The sequence below is a fragment of the Gobio gobio genome (assembly GCF_949357685.1).
Source record: "Gobio gobio genome assembly, chromosome: 6".
NCBI lineage: Eukaryota > Metazoa > Chordata > Actinopteri > Cypriniformes > Gobionidae > Gobio > Gobio gobio.
This window is the reverse complement of record NC_137102.1, coordinates 17,386,922-17,404,713: the sequence shown is the minus strand read 5'-3', so window position 1 is coordinate 17,404,713 and position 17,792 is coordinate 17,386,922. Positions and strand designations below refer to the sequence as shown.

At 35.4% G+C, this 17,792-nt stretch overlaps 1 protein-coding gene across 1 annotated transcript; it reads left to right on the top strand.

The window, feature by feature from the left end:
• Positions 1 to 2,338: 2,338 nt before the first annotated feature.
• Positions 2,339 to 9,986, top strand: LOC307128423 (uncharacterized protein). The gene is made up of 17 exons (XM_079820272.1): positions 2,339 to 2,418; positions 3,338 to 3,569; positions 3,773 to 3,887; positions 3,988 to 4,080; positions 4,276 to 4,671; positions 4,810 to 4,914; positions 5,051 to 5,283; positions 5,372 to 5,550; positions 6,494 to 6,587; positions 6,658 to 6,893; positions 7,692 to 7,809; positions 7,893 to 7,984; positions 8,607 to 8,724; positions 8,862 to 8,963; positions 9,049 to 9,216; positions 9,363 to 9,539; positions 9,686 to 9,986. The coding sequence occupies exons 2-11, from the start codon at positions 3,489 to 3,491 to the stop codon at positions 7,798 to 7,800; spliced, it is 1,641 nt and encodes a 546-aa protein (XP_079676398.1). The 5' UTR covers positions 2,339 to 2,418; positions 3,338 to 3,488; the 3' UTR covers positions 7,801 to 7,809; positions 7,893 to 7,984; positions 8,607 to 8,724; positions 8,862 to 8,963; positions 9,049 to 9,216; positions 9,363 to 9,539; positions 9,686 to 9,986.
• The last annotated feature ends 7,806 nt before the right edge of the window (positions 9,987 to 17,792 follow it).

Here is a 17,792-nt window from a genome sequence, read left to right as displayed (position 1 = left end):
TGATCTCTAAGTACAGCGTCCCTGGGAAAACCAAACAAAGGTGACTTGACTCTGGGATGAAAATAACAGCGTCTCGACGACATGGCGACAAACAAACTATACAAACGCAACCGAACGCAACACTTCCTCTTCTCCACGCGGGAGCAACAAGACCACGCCCCCTTTTTCGCGTACTCTTGTGGGCGGAGGTTAGTCAACAAACTGTTCTACTGACGTCATTAAAGCAGGATGTACAGAGATGTAGTCCAAACCGGCCGTTCGCTGTAGGCTTTGAAAGGGAACTTCTGTTAAATAAAATATCTTGCTTGGCATTGAACTTTGAGCTTTATAATTTTACAGGTATTATATATGCTCTAACAGCAACATTACACAATAACTAAAGTTTGAAAAATGGGATCACGAAGAACAGGACCTTTAAACAGAGGTGTGCAGATTGAAAATAATGAAATGGTAATAGCAATAAATTGAAGTATTAAGGAATTCCTTTTAAAGGAAAGATCAATGATAATTTTAAAATAAACTATGAGGTTAAAAATTAAAGACATAACTATAAACATGTGAATGGCAATACATTTATAATTAGTGACATAGAGGGTTTAAATTACAAAAAATTATTATTCTATTATTATTCTATTTCTGCTAATGTTTATTTGACTGAATGTTAGTAATTAAAAAAAACTCTGTAGGAGAATTGGTGTTAAAAAATGTTGAAAACTCTTGAAGCTGATGTTTTGGTTTCAAAAGATAAGCTTGTGCTGAGCTGTAAAAAAAAAAAATTTGCTTATCTGAATCTGGCCCACCATGTCATTTCTGTTGCTGTGGCTAAAATTGGAAGAGTAACTCAGACTCAATTTGGATTAAAGTTAAAGTTTAAATTTATTGTATGGGAAAAAGACAAAATATGAAAACTATGGTTTTTTGAAAACGTCATTTCTGGCAAAGGATAGAGTTAAAAGGATAATGTCTGATGTTTATTGGAAGACAAATTTAATCTCTAGCCAAGTCTTATGCTGTGCTAGAGGGAGAAGTTAAAAGTTTATGAAAATGCAGTACACAGTCCTGAATGCCTAGGAGTTTCTCTCTCTTTCGAACCCAGCTCAAAGCTGATATCTGAGCCTGTCATACACTCAAAAAAAAAAAAAATGGTTCTATATGGCACCAAAAATGGTTCTTGGCTCTTAATCATAGGGGAACCTTTTTAAGTGCTATATGTACCGCTACCATATACAGAACATGTTAAGATATGGTGCTATATAGCACCAAAAGTGGTTCCTCTATGATTACGACGAAGAACCATTTTTGGTGCCATATAGAACCTTTTTTTTTAGAGTGTAGATGATTAGATAGTGATAAGTAAAAGCACAGGGCATCACTTGAAAATAATAAGACATGTTTTAAGTAAAACAAAGTGTTTAAAGAAGTATAAGATGTTTTTACACACAGACCTTAAATGAGAGATTTTGTTGATTAATGTATTATATGACCAGTAACTTCGGTGTCTGATCTAGGCCTCCACCATGTACAGAAAATGGCTTTGTTCATAGAGATAGTCAAACTCTAAATTGAATGGACAGTTGTTATGACTAAATTCACTGGCCCTCATTTATCAATCTTGCGTACACCAATTTTCCAGCGTACACCTGGCGTACACCCAAAACCACGGTGACTTTGAGATTTATCAATATGGACGTTGGCGTACCGCACGCTCAAATCCTACACCAGCTCAGGAGGTGGTGTACGCACGTTTTGAGTTAGTGCGAAAATGCGCAGAAAAACAATTCCTAACACCACAAAACGCACTGACAAAGATATGCTATATTATGACCCACTGTAACAACAACAACAACAACAACAACAACAACAACAACAAATAAAGCCCTATTCGCACGGGATAAGTATTATCTGGGGACCTCGTGTGATTTAGAAATTACTCCCCCACATCTGAATTTTGCGTGGCGCATTCGCACGAGATAAACTGTGATTTTACTCGAATTTACTGACTTATCTCCCGGATATGATGTTACTTGAAAATGTTTTTTCGTTAGGCCCTATATATAGCTGTATGAAATTATAAACAGTCGTATAGATATAATTTTGATTGTTTTAGTAATACAAATAATTTCGTATAATAACAATATACGACGGAAGATTCAGTTTCAAAGCTAATGTAAAAGTGCCCATTTAACAGCCTGTCCTCCTCCAAAAAACGACACCATAGGTCGTTTGTGCATGCAGCATATTACGACCTATCTTCACGTTTTGAAATTTAGCGCCCTCTAGCGGTCTGATAAATAACGACAGTCTCGTTTGTTGGGTGTGTCGTCATCAAATGAACTTTGACCGGTATGGAATATGACTGCGGTTGTCAATAAAAACATGCAATGAGAGGAAGGAGTGACCCTGAACCTCATAATCCAGGTGGGTTTTATTTTATGTTCTTTGTAAGTTATCTTTCTGATCGTCTGCAATTCATGTGTAAGTGCAGTCTGACGTTTACAAATCATTTGCGAATGCCACTGAACTAACGCGATTTTACCACAGTAACTGTAACTTAGCTGTTAGTTAGTAAAAAAGCCCCGTTACCACAAAGCTTACCATATTTATTTTACCACAGTAGCTGTAGTTTTGTTGTGGTATTTGTATATCCATAATAGTAACAAAGCATCGTGCTTTTAACACTGTGGTTTTACTGTGGTATTTGTAGTTAAAACACAGTAACTACTTATACAATGCTTTTACCACAGCAAAAGTTATAAAGCATGGTAACACAACACTTACAATTGTTTTACCTCATTTACCATAGTTGTAATGTGGTAGTTGTTGTTAAAGCACATTAAACACCTATTTCCATGGTTTTTACCTCAGAAACCATAGTTTTACTGTGGTGTTTTGTAGTAAAAGCATATTAACCACAACACTTGCAATGCTTTTACCACATTAACCATAGTTTTACTCTGGTATTTGTTGTTAAAGCACATTAAACACCTCTTTCCATGGTTTTACCACAGTAACCATCGTTTTACTGTGGTATTTGTTGTTAAAGCACATTAAGGTGCAATATTGACAAAATTGGTTGACAGAATCAGGTTCAGGTTCAGGTTCACTGCCTATTCAAGACTATAGCCACACAACAATTAAATGTTAGTGCATTCAGATTTATAGGCACACATGGTAACCAGTCTGTGACCACTCATACAGTCCTGGTTGTTTGATTAGTGTACTCTCAGAGCTTTTGTAGACATACAGCTTTTTCCTTTTTGACTTGGTCATTTACTCTGCATTTAGCTAAATGTATATAGTGTTGGTAAAACTAATCCTAGCTCATCTTTTTTTTCAGGTTTTTGAAACCCAACCCAAATCAAACTCATCTTTATATCATTTCAATATTTGAAATCAATCTGTTCTTTTTAGAGACCCCCCCCCCCCCCTGTATTTTTTTGTACTTTGACTGTCTTTATTTTTCTTTTCTTTAAAAAAAACATCGAAAAATGGCATCTGAGTCATTCAGACAGTTTAAGGAATGGCTGGAAGCGGGAGAAACCATGGCAGATGAGTTGGAAACAAAAAAAGTAAAAAAAAAAATATGTTTTATGGTTTTGGCCTAATAATATATATATATATATATATATATATATATATATATATATATATATATATATATATATATATATATATATATATATATATATATATATATATATAATAATAATAATAATAATAATAATAATAATAATAATAATAATTATTATTATTATTATTATTATTATTTTAGCCTTCAAAGAAAAGAAAGCAGAAGGGAACTGAAGGCTCCAATGTTTCCTGGAGGAAGAGAGACCAGCATGGGAACATCGTACCACAACGTGTTAGAATCGTGAAGAATCGATCTGGTCAGTAAAATATATAGTTAATTTGTTATTTACAAGTGTTTATGCTTTTGGTCAGCAGTCTGCTTTTTCTATTCTACGTCATAATATTTTGTATTTGCAGTTAAATCTTCTGGCACTAAGGATGTTGAAGATGTTGAAGAAGACGTTGATGAATTGCAAAGAAGTGAAATTCCACAAGAGGTTCCAAGTCTTGGTAAATATATTGAACTGACAGCCTAAAAAAGTCGGTCTTTATTTAAACGTAAAAATGTGACATATAGGTAACTGACAAACGTATGTAATGCCCATTTTTATGATGCATATGCAGTGTCAAAGCCAACTAAGAAATTCATTTGGTTTTATTAAAATGTTTGTGTAACTGTCTTTTTAAAATATTTTATTAATTTAGATCAACATCTCCAGAGACTAAAAAAACTGCTAAGCTCGGTCTCTGCTTCAGTGGAAGTAGAGGAGACACCCACCATGTCTGCATGGACCAAAAGACAGGTCATCACTGAAGAGAAATTTAAAGCCGCAATGCCCGAGCTCTTAAATTGCATGTTGGCTGCAGAGATGGTAACCCAGCATTGCTGTCAACAATGCAAAACTGTTGATGCTGTTGTCCGGTGTCTAGACTGTGTTCCCTCAGGAAGTCAGTTTTTCTGTTCTGCATGTGACTCAGTCATTCACAGAAAAAATGTGTTCCATGACAGAGAAGCTATGATTGATGGTTTTTACAAACCTATTCCACCAACATCCTTAGTGGTGGTTGATGAAAGTGGCCAATATCAACTCTGTGAACAAGGTATGTTCAAGGAATTTAGTAGGTGTCCTCTCACCATGTTTTCAAAATGTTGACTACATGTATAGTGGTACAATATAAGCTCTATCTGTAGTTTGTAGACTTTACTAATATTCATGTCTGAAATTGTATTTACTGCAGTGTGTATGCTTCCAATTCCTCCACCAATACAAATCTGCTCCTGTGGTCCAAACCAAGACTTCACAGTTATCCCAGGAAAGCAGACTGTCTTGGTAACTATCAATGGTATGTTGTCACGTCTTTCTACTTGGTATTCCATCAGAAGGTGACATGATGTCAAGCATAATAATGGCTTACTTTTATTCTTTTGTTTTGTGCTGTACAAATACTAGTAAAATAGTTGTCACATCATTGTTTTAAGGTCCGTACAACCTGTGCCTGCCTAGCATATGCTGCCCACTTTGTTCTTTTAAATGGACTCCTGGAATTAGTGACTTGCTTGGATGTAGATACTGGCCAGCAACCACAAGCTGCCAAATGTTGTTCAAGTTTGATGTGCTCACATCATTTGGGCAGATGAAGTTGGCAAGCCCAGCTTTATCCCAACATGCATTTCTCAAAATGCTTGAACACCGATCTCTTTGCACTGGTCGGGTAAGTACTGTTTTTAATTTTTTTTAAATTCAGAAATTCAAACTTCAAAATCTCTCATTAACCAAAATAATACCATCTCTCTTTCCAGACGGGTAGAATTTGTGGTGATACTTTTCATAGAGTCTTTCGAGAGTTTGCCTTCTGCAATTTTAAGAAGGAAGATCTGTGCCTGATGGAGCCCTTTAAATGCCCAGCATGCACACCAGACATGCTGGCTATATCTGCTGATGGCAATAGAAAGCATTACCGGTTTAAGAAGTCCAAAGGGTCAGTGTAATCATTTTACAATTTAATGGGTGGCACAGTTTTGCAGTGATCTTTTTGCGAGCCCTGCAATAGACTGGTAGCCTGGTTTAGGTTGTACATTACCTCTCACCCAATGCTAGATGGTCTTGGATGGTCAGATAGTTTTTTATATAGAAACTATGCTGCAGCTTATTGTTAAAACATGTAACTTTCCATATACATACAATTTCAATCCTATATCCTATCTAGCATTGGGTGAAAGGTGATAAACCAGGCTATCAGTCTATTGCAGGGCTTGCAAAGATCACTGGGCAGTTAAACAACATTAGGTTCACATAATTGTATAATTAGATTTTTATTTGAAATTCATAGCATATAAAGTAACAAAATATACAATGCATTAATGTTCAACATTACCATTATACAACATTATAAGTTAATATTTGTACACCAACTGGAAATAGTGTATTAAACCAGCTTGTGATATTTCAGATCCAAACAATACATTTTTCAATATTTCTCACTTCTGTAACTTGATTCCATGCCTAATAAAAAAAAAATTAAAAAAAAAAAGTAAATCACAACATTTTTGAACTTCTCACGCAAGTTAATGCAAAATGACCGAATTAATTTCCATTGGTGACATAAAACATGATACCCTAAATCAGCGGTTCTCAACCCTGGTCCTCGAGGGCCACTGTCCTGCAGAGTTCAAACTCCCCTGCCTGTAGCTTTCTAGTAATCCTGAAGAGCTTTATTAGCTGGTTCAGGTGTGTTTGATTAGGGTTGTAGCTAAACTCTGCAGGACAGTGGCCCTCCAGGAGCAGTGTTGAGTGCCTGCTCTAAACAATGTTCCAGATCAAATGTGATGTGGTAACTTGATGGATAATTGTCATTAATTTGAGAAGAATAAAGCATTTGATTATGTGATTTATGTTGTCAATGAATTCTTCTTATTTAACAGGACAGATGGACCATCTCTTTTTGATGGATTGTTCATTGCACAAGATGCCAAAGTGTCAGTATTTGTTGACCAAATCAGAAGCCAGATGATTAGTGTAAGAATTTATTAAACTCAACAATTCTTAATTTTTTACTAGTCCTGTGTTGACATTTTTCTACTTTCAGAGGACAGGTAAGGATGTCTGTGGGCCGGCAACATTTACAGCAGCCAGAGAAATATCACAGAAATCCAAGGCCAAGGTGGATGAGGAGGGCCTTGAAGTAGCTGTGTGCAGACATGGAATCTTGTTGCAAGGCTTGAATCACTACCGTGGTGAAATATATGCCTACCCAATGTTTCTGCAAAAAGAGCTGGCACAAGCTGCAAATACAACTTTCTTTTGTATGGACATCACTTGCAGGTAGATAACCATCACCAAATGATAACTGATGTTTTCACTGATATTTTAATATGTAGTAATCTATGCAATGTAGGCACGTAATGCTGTGAGTTGCTAAAGATATTTATATTTAAGATATAATGGACTTGCAAGCTTAATATTGTAACCATGTGATTAGTTTACTGTTACTACAGTTTAGTCCAGCAGATAGAAGGCAACATTAGCATTACAGCATTAGCTGTGTTCTTTGATTGTTTACAGAAATTGTAAAAGTCACATTGGTCCTGGTTTGTCTCCTTACCATTTTGCTGCCATGCACACCAAATACAATGTGGTTTTCTCATTACAGGTATTGGCCATATTTGGAAAAGATGGCAGAAAAGTTGCCTGAGCTGCAACCCCTTACAGTGATGAAGCCTTTTCTCTCTGTAATGCATGCCAAGGCTCACACTGGCAAATGTGAGGTTGTGTGTGTGTGTGTGTGTGTGTGTGTGTGTGTGTGTGTGTGTGTGTGTGTGTGTGTGTGTGTGTGTGTGTGTGTGTGTGTGTGTGTGTGTGTGTGTGTGTGTGTGTGTGTGTGTGTGTGTGTGTGTGTGTGTGTGTGTGTGTGTGTGTGTGTGTGTGTGTGTGTGTGTGTGTGTGTGTTAAATGTTTTGTCAACCTGTTGTATGTGTATGTATGCATATGCATGCATACTGTTACAAAACAGCTGGACTGTCTGTAGGACTGTCTGCTTCCAAAACCATCCTTAACACTTTAACCAACTACAGTTGTGAAAGATTCTAATGATAAATGTATTGATCTTATGTTTTGGAGCAGGTTAGGTGGGGTGGTAGAAGCCAGGATGGTGCAGGAAATACTGTTGGTGAAGAGGTGGAACAGGTCAATAGCTTCCTTTCAAGGGCAGCTCTTACCACAAAATACATGACCAAGTCAGGTTGGTTAAAGGTGAAAAAAAAGTGTTTTGACACTACACATTAGATTGTACAATTGATTTTGCCATCTGATTTGTTTTTAAAGGAAGAGCAGATATGATAACCGTGCTGGCCATGGGATGGAACCAGAGGAAGGTTGAGACTCTACACAAGACACTGGCGAAAAGATTTGTCAAAGTAAGAAGGCAGCACTGCATGTTAATCCTCTGGGTTCTTCTGAAGTGTATTTGTAATGGTCTTGTGTTTTTTTTTTAATACTGACCTTAGGCACTTGTTGGTTAATGACAAGTATTCAACAGACTTTAAAATTTTAGATTTTTTTTTCAATAAAAATTTGACAGGTACTTGATTGTATTTTTCAGATGTCATTTGTCACTAATGTTTTAAAGTTGTATTGTTTTATTCTGCAAAGGCAACAAATGTAGTATTTTTAAAATGTTCTATTTATTTAATTTTCAAAATAAAATCTACATTTCAATGAATCCTACAAAAAATCCTACATTGCGTTGGTATTTGCCAACAATTGCACTCTTGTATACATGTTTGAAACTAAATTTAACTAAATTTATACTTTGGTTTGTACATTTTTACAAATGGTTTGTAAATTTAAATATGAAATATAATGTCATGCATTTAGAAAACTGCTATTGTTATTTTTTAAATAATTCTGTATATGTCCTTTGTATAAATGTTATTGAAACGTATGGTTGTCCTACCTTAAAAATCTAATACTGAATTGCCTATGTTAACAGCTTTAGAGATTAACTTTTGGGGCTTATGTTTTTTTGTTATTTGTTAGACTACACAGAGAGCAGAAATTGAAACAGCCAAACTTGAGAGTCTCAAGCAAGAGTTTAACGTCTCTATGGAGGATGCAGATCGGTGGGTGTGTGATGTCAAGAAATGGGCAGCCACTGGTATGTCATGTAGTTACTGGTGTTTAAATTAGTACTTTATTGCCATACATTTGGCTTGTTTTTTTTTTTTTTTGGCTGTGATACTGTTTTCTGTAATGGTCAACATTTGCTTGTTTCTTTTTTTTTTTTTTTTTAAGAGAAACCTAAAACTCACAGTAGCCAGGAAGAGCTCCAGAGAGAAATTGACGAGATCATATATTCCATCCGAAGAAGGAAGCATGATTTGTATCGACAAAATGGTATTTGCTACCACATCACTCAACTTTTTATTTACATTTTTGTTTCTAATATAATATAATATATATATTTTTTTTAATCTTGCAGACAGCAGCCAAACAAGGCAACGAAAAAGGCGGAGACTTGGTGAGCTCAAAAAGACCCTCCAAGAGAATATAATGCACTACAATACCCTTCCTGGCTGTGGAGAGAAAATTGATGCAGATGCAGCATGCAGTGATGATGTAATTCTGCCTTGGGAAGCACAAGGAGATGGTAAGCAATGTGTATTTATTATTATTATTTTTTCGCTTTTAGAAATTCACAAAATTCAATTGACTTTTAATACAAGTAATAACACTGTGCTAGACCTAAAGCTGAACATGTTTAAGTGTTAATTTTTTTTTCCCTCCAAAAAAAAGTGGTGAGCCTCCGCTTGAAGAGGCGACTATTTGATCAGGTCATGCTGGTCAAGCGCATGGAAGAGGAGAAAATAATCATTGTGAAGGAGATGAGTCAACATTATCAATATCTGAAAAAGGCACTGGAGAAACAGGACCGCTTCATTCAGCAGACTAAAGAGGACATCAAAATCAATAGTATATATATTTATTTTTTATTTTTATTAATGTCCCAGATTTGGGAATTCAAAACTCTGCATTCAAACTGCAGTATGTTTCCAACTAAATTGTTCATGAAATGATGCCTAATTGTTCATGTACATTTTATTCACTTTTCACTTTAGATTCACCCAGAGGGCTGACCGAAGAGGGACACAGGGGACTGTACTGCTGTATTTTACACAAACGGCACATTCTGCAGCAGACACTGAGTGCTGTCACCAGCACCTATGCCTGTGTTGACACTGGTCCCTCTTTTTTCATATTGGAGGAAGACAAAGAGGAAAGTGAAGAGGACTACAGCAGTCCAGAACTTTCAGAGGAAGAGGTTTAGACCATTGGACTTTTTTTTTCTTCTTTTTTTTTTTGGATCAAATAGATTTCTGATTTATAAACAAATAAAATAAAAATGTAATTCTAACCCTGAGCTACTGTCTGTTCTTTCTCTTATACCAACTTGGGTCTGCTTACATAAACCGCTAATACTAGTCTTACAAGTTAGTCATCAAAAGACTGTTCATAACTTTAAAAGTTATGAACTTTTTAAAAAAACATCTGCCTGATTTGATACAAAAAGACTGAATGCCCCTTGACTAACTGTAAGTGGATCATAGATCTTAAGACGTTGTCTTAACATAATGGATGGCTGTGTTTATGCAACTGAACTTAAAAAAAAAAAAAAAAACTCTGCCACAATTACTACATAAATACAGCTAGCCTGCTTAACTTACCATACCTTTTTACTGGACATTGCATTACACCTCCACTGTTGCATAACTGTTATTTATGAATTGTACTTTTACTATATTCAGTTACATTTTTGCGCTTTTAAGGTCATTTATTTCTTATCAATTTGTATATCCACACTTAATATTTAATGTTTTATTTATTAATATTACGTTAATTACAAATACTACCCTTTTTATTCTTCTGTGGATAACACTTAATACTGTAACATTAACTACATTGGTCATCATGAACAACAGTGAAATATAGCAAACAGTATTTGATTAGGGTTGGAACTAAACTCTGCAGTGCAGTGGCCCCTTCAGGACCGAGTTTGCCCATCCCTGCTCCAAGATTTCAAATGAATGTGTCAGAAAAGAGAGACATCAAAAATGTGCAGTGTTGGGGGTTCTCCAGGACTAGGATTGGGAAACACTGATCTAAGCCATAAGAGCTTATCAGTATCTTGACATTATCAGTAAATGTTTGTTAATTGTGTGCATGTTGCACTTTGTTGTCATTGTTGTTGTAGTTATTGTAGGCTATTAGCATTGTTGTCATGTAAAAGCTATTAATAGCCAATATTTGATAAAAAGATGTTGCCCCTTTGATCTATTACAGACAGACAGATCCAGTATAAAGAAGGATGGTTAGGGTTAGGGTTAGAGTTAGGGTTAGGGTTAGCATGTCTACTAATGGCCAATATTTGATAAAAAGATGTTGCCCCTTTGATCTATTACAGACACACAGACAGATCCAGTATAAAGAAGGATGGTTAGGGTTAGGGTAAGGGTTAGGGTTAGGGTTAGGGTTAGGGTTAGGGTTAGCATGTCTACTAATGGCCAATAATTGATCAAAAGATGTTGCCCCTTTGATCTATTACAGACAGACAGACAGATCCAGTATAAAGAAGGATGGTTAGGGTTAGGGTAAGGGTTAGGGTTAGAGTTAGGGTTAGGGTTAGCATGTCTACTAATGGCCAATATTTGATAAAAAGATGTTGCCCCTTTGATCTATTACAGACACACAGACAGATCCAGTATAAAGAAGGATGGTTAGGGTTAGGGTTAGCATGTCTACTAATGGCCAATATTTGATAAAAAGATGTTGCCCCTTTGATCTATTACAGACAGACAGACAGATCCAGTATAAAGAAGGATGGTTAGGGTTAGGGTTAGAGTTAGGGTTAGCATGTCTACTAATGGCCAATATTTGATAAAAAGATGTTGCCCCTTTGATCTATTACAGACACACAGACAGATCCAGTATAAAGAAGGATGGTTAGGGTTAGGGTTAGAGTTAGGGTTAGCATGTCTACTAATGGCCAATATTTGATAAAAAGATGTTGCCCCTTTGATCTATTACAGACACACAGACAGATCCAGTATAAAGAAGGATGGTTAGGGTTAGGGTTAGCATGTCTACTAATGGCCAATATTTGATAAAAAGATGTTGCCCCTTTGATCTATTACAGACAGACAGACAGATCCAGTATAAAGAAGGATGGTTAGGGTTAGGGTTAGGATGTCTACTAATGGCCAATATTTGATAAAAAGATGTTGCCCCTTTGATCTATTACAGACACACAGACAGATCCAGTATAAAGAAGGATGGTTAGGGTTAGGGTTAGGATGTCTACTAATGGCCAATATTTGATAAAAAGATGTTGCCCCTTTGATCTATTACAGACAGACAGACAGATCCAGTATAAAGAAGGATGGTTAGGGTTAGGGTTAGGATGTCTACTAATGGCCAATATTTGATAAAAAGATGTTGCCCCTTTGATCTATTACAGACACACAGACAGATCCAGTATAAAGAAGGATGGTTAGGGTTAGGGTAAGGGTTAGGGTTAGGGTTAGGGTTAGGGTTAGCATGTCTACTAATGGCCAATAATTGATCAAAAGATGTTGCCCCTTTGATCTATTACAGACAGACAGACAGATCCAGTATAAAGAAGGATGGTTAGGGTTAGCATGTCTACTAATGGCCAATATTTGATAAAAAGATGTTGCCCCTTTGATCTATTACAGACAGACAGACAGATCCAGTATAAAGAAGGATGGTTAGGGTTAGGGTTAGGATGTCTACTAATGGCCAATATTTGATAAAAAGATGTTGCCCCTTTGATCTATTACAGACAGACAGACAGATCCAGTATAAAGAAGGATGGTTAGGGTTAGGGTTAGCATGTCTACTAATGGCCAATATTTGATAAAAAGATGTTGCCCCTTTGATCTATTACAGACAGACAGACAGATCCAGTATAAAGAAGGATGGTTAGGGTTAGGGTTAGCATGTCTACTAATGGCCAATATTTGATAAAAAGATGTTGCCCCTTTGATCTATTACAGACACACAGACAGATCCAGTATAAAGAAGGATGGTTAGGGTTAGGGTTAGCATGTCTACTAATGGCCAATATTTGATAAAAAGATGTTGCCCCTTTGATCTATTACAGACAGACAGACAGATCCAGTATAAAGAAGGATGGTTAGGGTTAGGGTTAGGATGTCTACTAATGGCCAATATTTGATAAAAAGATGTTGCCCCTTTGATCTATTACAGACAGACAGACAGATCCAGTATAAAGAAGGATGGTTAGGGTTAGGATGTCTACTAATGGCCAATATTTGATAAAAAGATGTTGCCCCTTTGATCTATTACAGACAGACAGACAGATCCAGTATAAAGAAGGATGGTTAGGGTTAGGATGTCTACTAATGGCCAATATTTGATAAAAAGATGTTGCCCCTTTGATCTATTACAGACACACAGACAGATCCAGTATAAAGAAGGATGGTTAGGGTTAGCTCTGGTATTCTCTGGTATTAAGTCAATATTGTAATATTTAATCACTGTATTCCTTGTGTTCTTACCTGGAGAAAGGAAGTACTAGCCCTGGTCTACCCTCCCAGTGTAGTGTGTAGACACTAAATGCATTTAGTGCATGTATTTACACTCTAAATCAGCAAATCAAAAAAAGTGTATATGAAGGAACAGAAGCAGTCACAAATATTTATTATTTTAAAAGATGTAATCTATTTTATTTAATAAAAATGCCATATCAACAAACAATATATTGTAACAGACATCTTCACAATGTGTAACAGAGTCCACTGAAGTACATTTGATTTGAACCAATGAGCAGTTTATCTATTTCCAAAAAAGAACAGATCTGACTTGAACATAACTTGGCTAAACTAAACTAAACTAAACTAAACTAAACTAAACTAAACTAAACTAAACTAAACTAAACTAAACTAAACTAAACTAAACTAAACTAAACTAAACTAAACTAAAGAATTAAACTGAGAATTAAACTAAACTGAGAATTAAAAAAAAAAAAATACATGACACATAAACATTGACCAAAACCTAAACCAAACATGACATGATGGTATCAATTTTGAATGTTTTCTTTGGGTTCCCAGGAGTTTTTCCACTTTGCCCCACTGTAAGACAGAAGAACAGAAAAAAAGTATTACTGTCACATTGTTCATTACTTTTTGGAATATCAATACTATGTTGACACTGTACAATGAGAAATGTGGTCTCCAGGTATACATGAATCAGTTTTTTTGACATAATGGGTATAATGATGGCAAAAATAATCCATTTACTGTATTTTGTACATTATATAATTCATTTTTATGATCTTATTGATCATGGCTAGGTTCATCTGTTGGGATTTGTGTAACAAGGGCTACATGGTTTGTTGCACTCACTCAGATAATACACAGCCCATTATTAGAATGTTATGTGACTTGCTTGACAATCAAATGTCACTGATCAAAATATTGATGTAGTATTTATATTTAAATGTTTATTTAGTTAGTTTTGTTCTGTCAATCTACAGTAAAGTAAAATTCAGATAACATACGCACCATCCAGAGCAAGGAAACCACTGGACCAACACCTCCGCATGGCCCTTAGCAAAGACACAGTAAAATTAATTAATTTTAACACCTACAGAATAATATATCTGCTGAATGGTAAATGTAATATTAAATGGTAAATTAAACAAAGTAAAATAACAGTCAGTAGGACCAAGTCTTAAATAAGAAACATAAAAAAAATTATATTACTAAAATTTTGAAAAATAAGGACAAGATTCAAGATTCATTTTGACAAGATTTAAAATTTGCTTATTAAAATCCATGATCAAACATTATAACATGAATTATATGAATACCTAAACCTTACATTAATGATATAGAATATTTTTTCATGTTTTTTCACAGACATTTTGTGATTACAACATACAAAAATGCAACATTGTTATTGCTTTTTGAAACAAACCTCCCTGATTCTTTTCTTCAGAACCTTTTTGTAGGGGAAACTGTTCAAGTCTTTATGCAGGGGGCATTCTGAAACAAATTACAAGATGATTATAATTTGTAACAGACATAAGTAAAACCAAGTTCAACAGACATCTTGTGAACATTGCCATGAGGGCCATGGATAAAGATACTTTTTAATTGGAAACTTGGACTTTTACAAATGTATGTTTTTCGTATAAACTTAACAGAAAATGTGTCATTTTTTGAGAAATGGGAATTCCCACAATATACCACTACTTTATGAAGGGCATGTGAGCTTTGTAAAAAGACAGACTACAAACAATACAAACTGAAACTGTAACAAAAAAGTGTTACAGTTTCAGTTTGTATTATTTGTAGTCATAAAGTGGTCACTCATTACTGTAATGATTTTTTCTCAAGATATACCTTAGATTTATGTTTTCAAACACTGTTGGGACAGTTGATTTTTCCTTTTGCATGGTTTGTATGAACACGAAGAATGATCAAGGCAAAAAATATATGTATGTTGGGAAATCTGTATATTAACTATTTTATTGTACCTTGAATGTGTCTAAATTCATTTATAACGTTTACTTCACCATTTTATTCTTCCAGTTATTTACCTTTAGGTGATAATAAATAAGAATTCTTGGACATTAAAAGAAAATAGCTTACTTCCATGTTGAAAAATAAGATGGATGCTAATTGTTCCTTTGTTGCATAGTTTGCAAAAAAAAAAAAAAGTTATGCATATTACAATATGTGCCTTTGTAGAATTCTAACCAAGTCAGCTGACTAAAACTTAGTTTTGAAAACATGAAAACTTAAAAACCAAAATTCAGATTTGATTCATATGGTGATAAAAAAAATGACAAAAATGATAAATGATAAATCTACACATACCACTACTGTCGGCTTTTCTCCTTGTTCGTTTTCTCTTTGGTGAGGAAGATACCAAGTCTTTAGAAGAGGTAGAAAGGGTAGGGGCAGAAGACAAAACAGAAGTTAGGGAGGAAGACATAGGGCTAGACTGAGAGGAAATGAAAACAGGAGTCAGGGGAGACAAAGAAGAAGCAACAGATGAAGACGCAGGAGGGGTCAAGGAGGTGGTGCAGGAAACAACAGGTATCTGGGTGGGATGGAAAGAAGAGGTCACAGGAGAAGCCAAGGAGGAAGACACAGTTTTGGACTCAGGGGTGAGCAGAGGTGGGGACTCTGCATCCTCTGTAGTGCTGCATGATGGTTCGTCAGCGATAGCCACTGATGAGGAGAAAAAAAAGTATTTGTGATGTGAACCTTTGCATAAGCAGCTGCAATCAACAAATACAACAGATATCTTCTTAAAGGCTAGAATACAATACAATACAAACATTTTAACAACTGTTATGGACACCAGGAACTAAACAATATGTGCAGTTGCAGTTTACCACTACAGGTGAGCAGAGGTGTGGACTCTAATACTGGGTCTGCTGGGATGTCAGAAGAGTTTTCTAATGGGTCCTCTGTCTGTGTGCTGTCTGTTGCTGGTGCATCTGAAATAGCAACTGTTGGAAAAAAGAAATTGTGACGTGAACATTTGCATAAGCTGCTTCAATCAACACATATACAACAGATATCTGTATTCTAGGCTGGAATACACTACACAAATTTTAAAAACTGTTATGGACACCGGAAACTAAAAAATATGTGCCTCATTGCTTAGGAGACACATGGCAAGTGAAAATAATGCCATCATACACTACACGGTTTTCTGTGAAATCTGACTATCCAGAGTGTGCTGCTGGCTTTTTAGGCAAGTAGCATCAAATTATCCAGGCTCTAAATCATGGCAAAAATGTGGGTAAAGGTCATGTAGTGTATTCTAGCCTTAGGCTACTCAAATAAATACATGATGTGAAATTAAATAACCAATACTCAGCCATGTACAATTACAGTTCATACAATAGCTATTCTTATAATAGTATAATGCATAGATTTAACTAACTGTAAAATAAGCAAAAGTGCTAAAATTAAAATATATCTTTAATGCATTTTGTTGTTGTTTTCATTATTGAAAAGCTTTTTACCACTACAAGTGAGCAGAGGTGTGGACTCTAATACTGGGTCTGCTGGGATGTCAGAAGAGTTTTCTAATAGCTCCTCTGTCTGTGTGCTGTCTGTTGCTGGTGCATCTGCAATAGCAACTGTTGGAAAAAAGAAATTGTGACGTGAACATTTGCATAAGCTGCTTCAATCAACACATATACAACAGATATCTACTCAAAGGCTAGAAAAATCTAGAAAAAAATACTAAAAAAAGATACTGTAAAGGGGTTGATGAGATGAAAACAATATAATTACATCAAATAATTATAATAATAAATCAACAAACAATTATTTGTTATGTTTTTTTTATGGTCAAAGTTTGTCCACCTATGGGTTGTACAATAATGAATAAATAAAATTGACATGATCAAAATAAGTAAATTTCAAATAAATGAATCAAGGAATCAAGGGGCTTTAGGCAAGTACATTTTTACACATACACAGAATTTGTTTTGGTGTTGTGCGAGTCACACCGAGTCGCCATTCTGCGGCGCCTCTTAATAATCAAGAATAATCATGTTGTTTACATTTAACCTAAGGTGAGAAAAAATTTACTCTGCTTGGCCATATGCAAATGTACAGTATGTTATTGGTAAATCCCATAATTACGTCTTTTCTTCTTAAATTAATTTTCTTATCAACCGAGGATGACCTAATAAGCAATCAAATGTGTGAAAATTTTGCATGCACATTTGTGTTCATTACCATTAAGAAGACTTTCATATAGTCTCTTTATGGTGACAAACGCGTCCTTAGTCTCATCTGTGTCCATTTGCCAAGGACAAAAACACTCAGCAGAAAAACCTTGGCTGGTTCTTCTGGCAAGGAGGAGGACTGGAAATCGCTCCAAAAGGTTCCACTTGTGGAGCTGGAACAATATTGAAACAAAGTCATAAGACTGAAAATGGGATCAATAACTACATGTTCAGATTACTGAGAAAAACAGTGTTTTTATTCTTTGACAGATACCGAGAGAGATAATCTATTCATTGAAGGCCAGAGTAACCTGACTTAATAGTAATGTTCAAAAAACACTTGAAAACTATTGGAATTCACTGAGATATCAGAGATAAATAACATGTTTATATGCACCGATATATATCTGAGAGGACTGCTA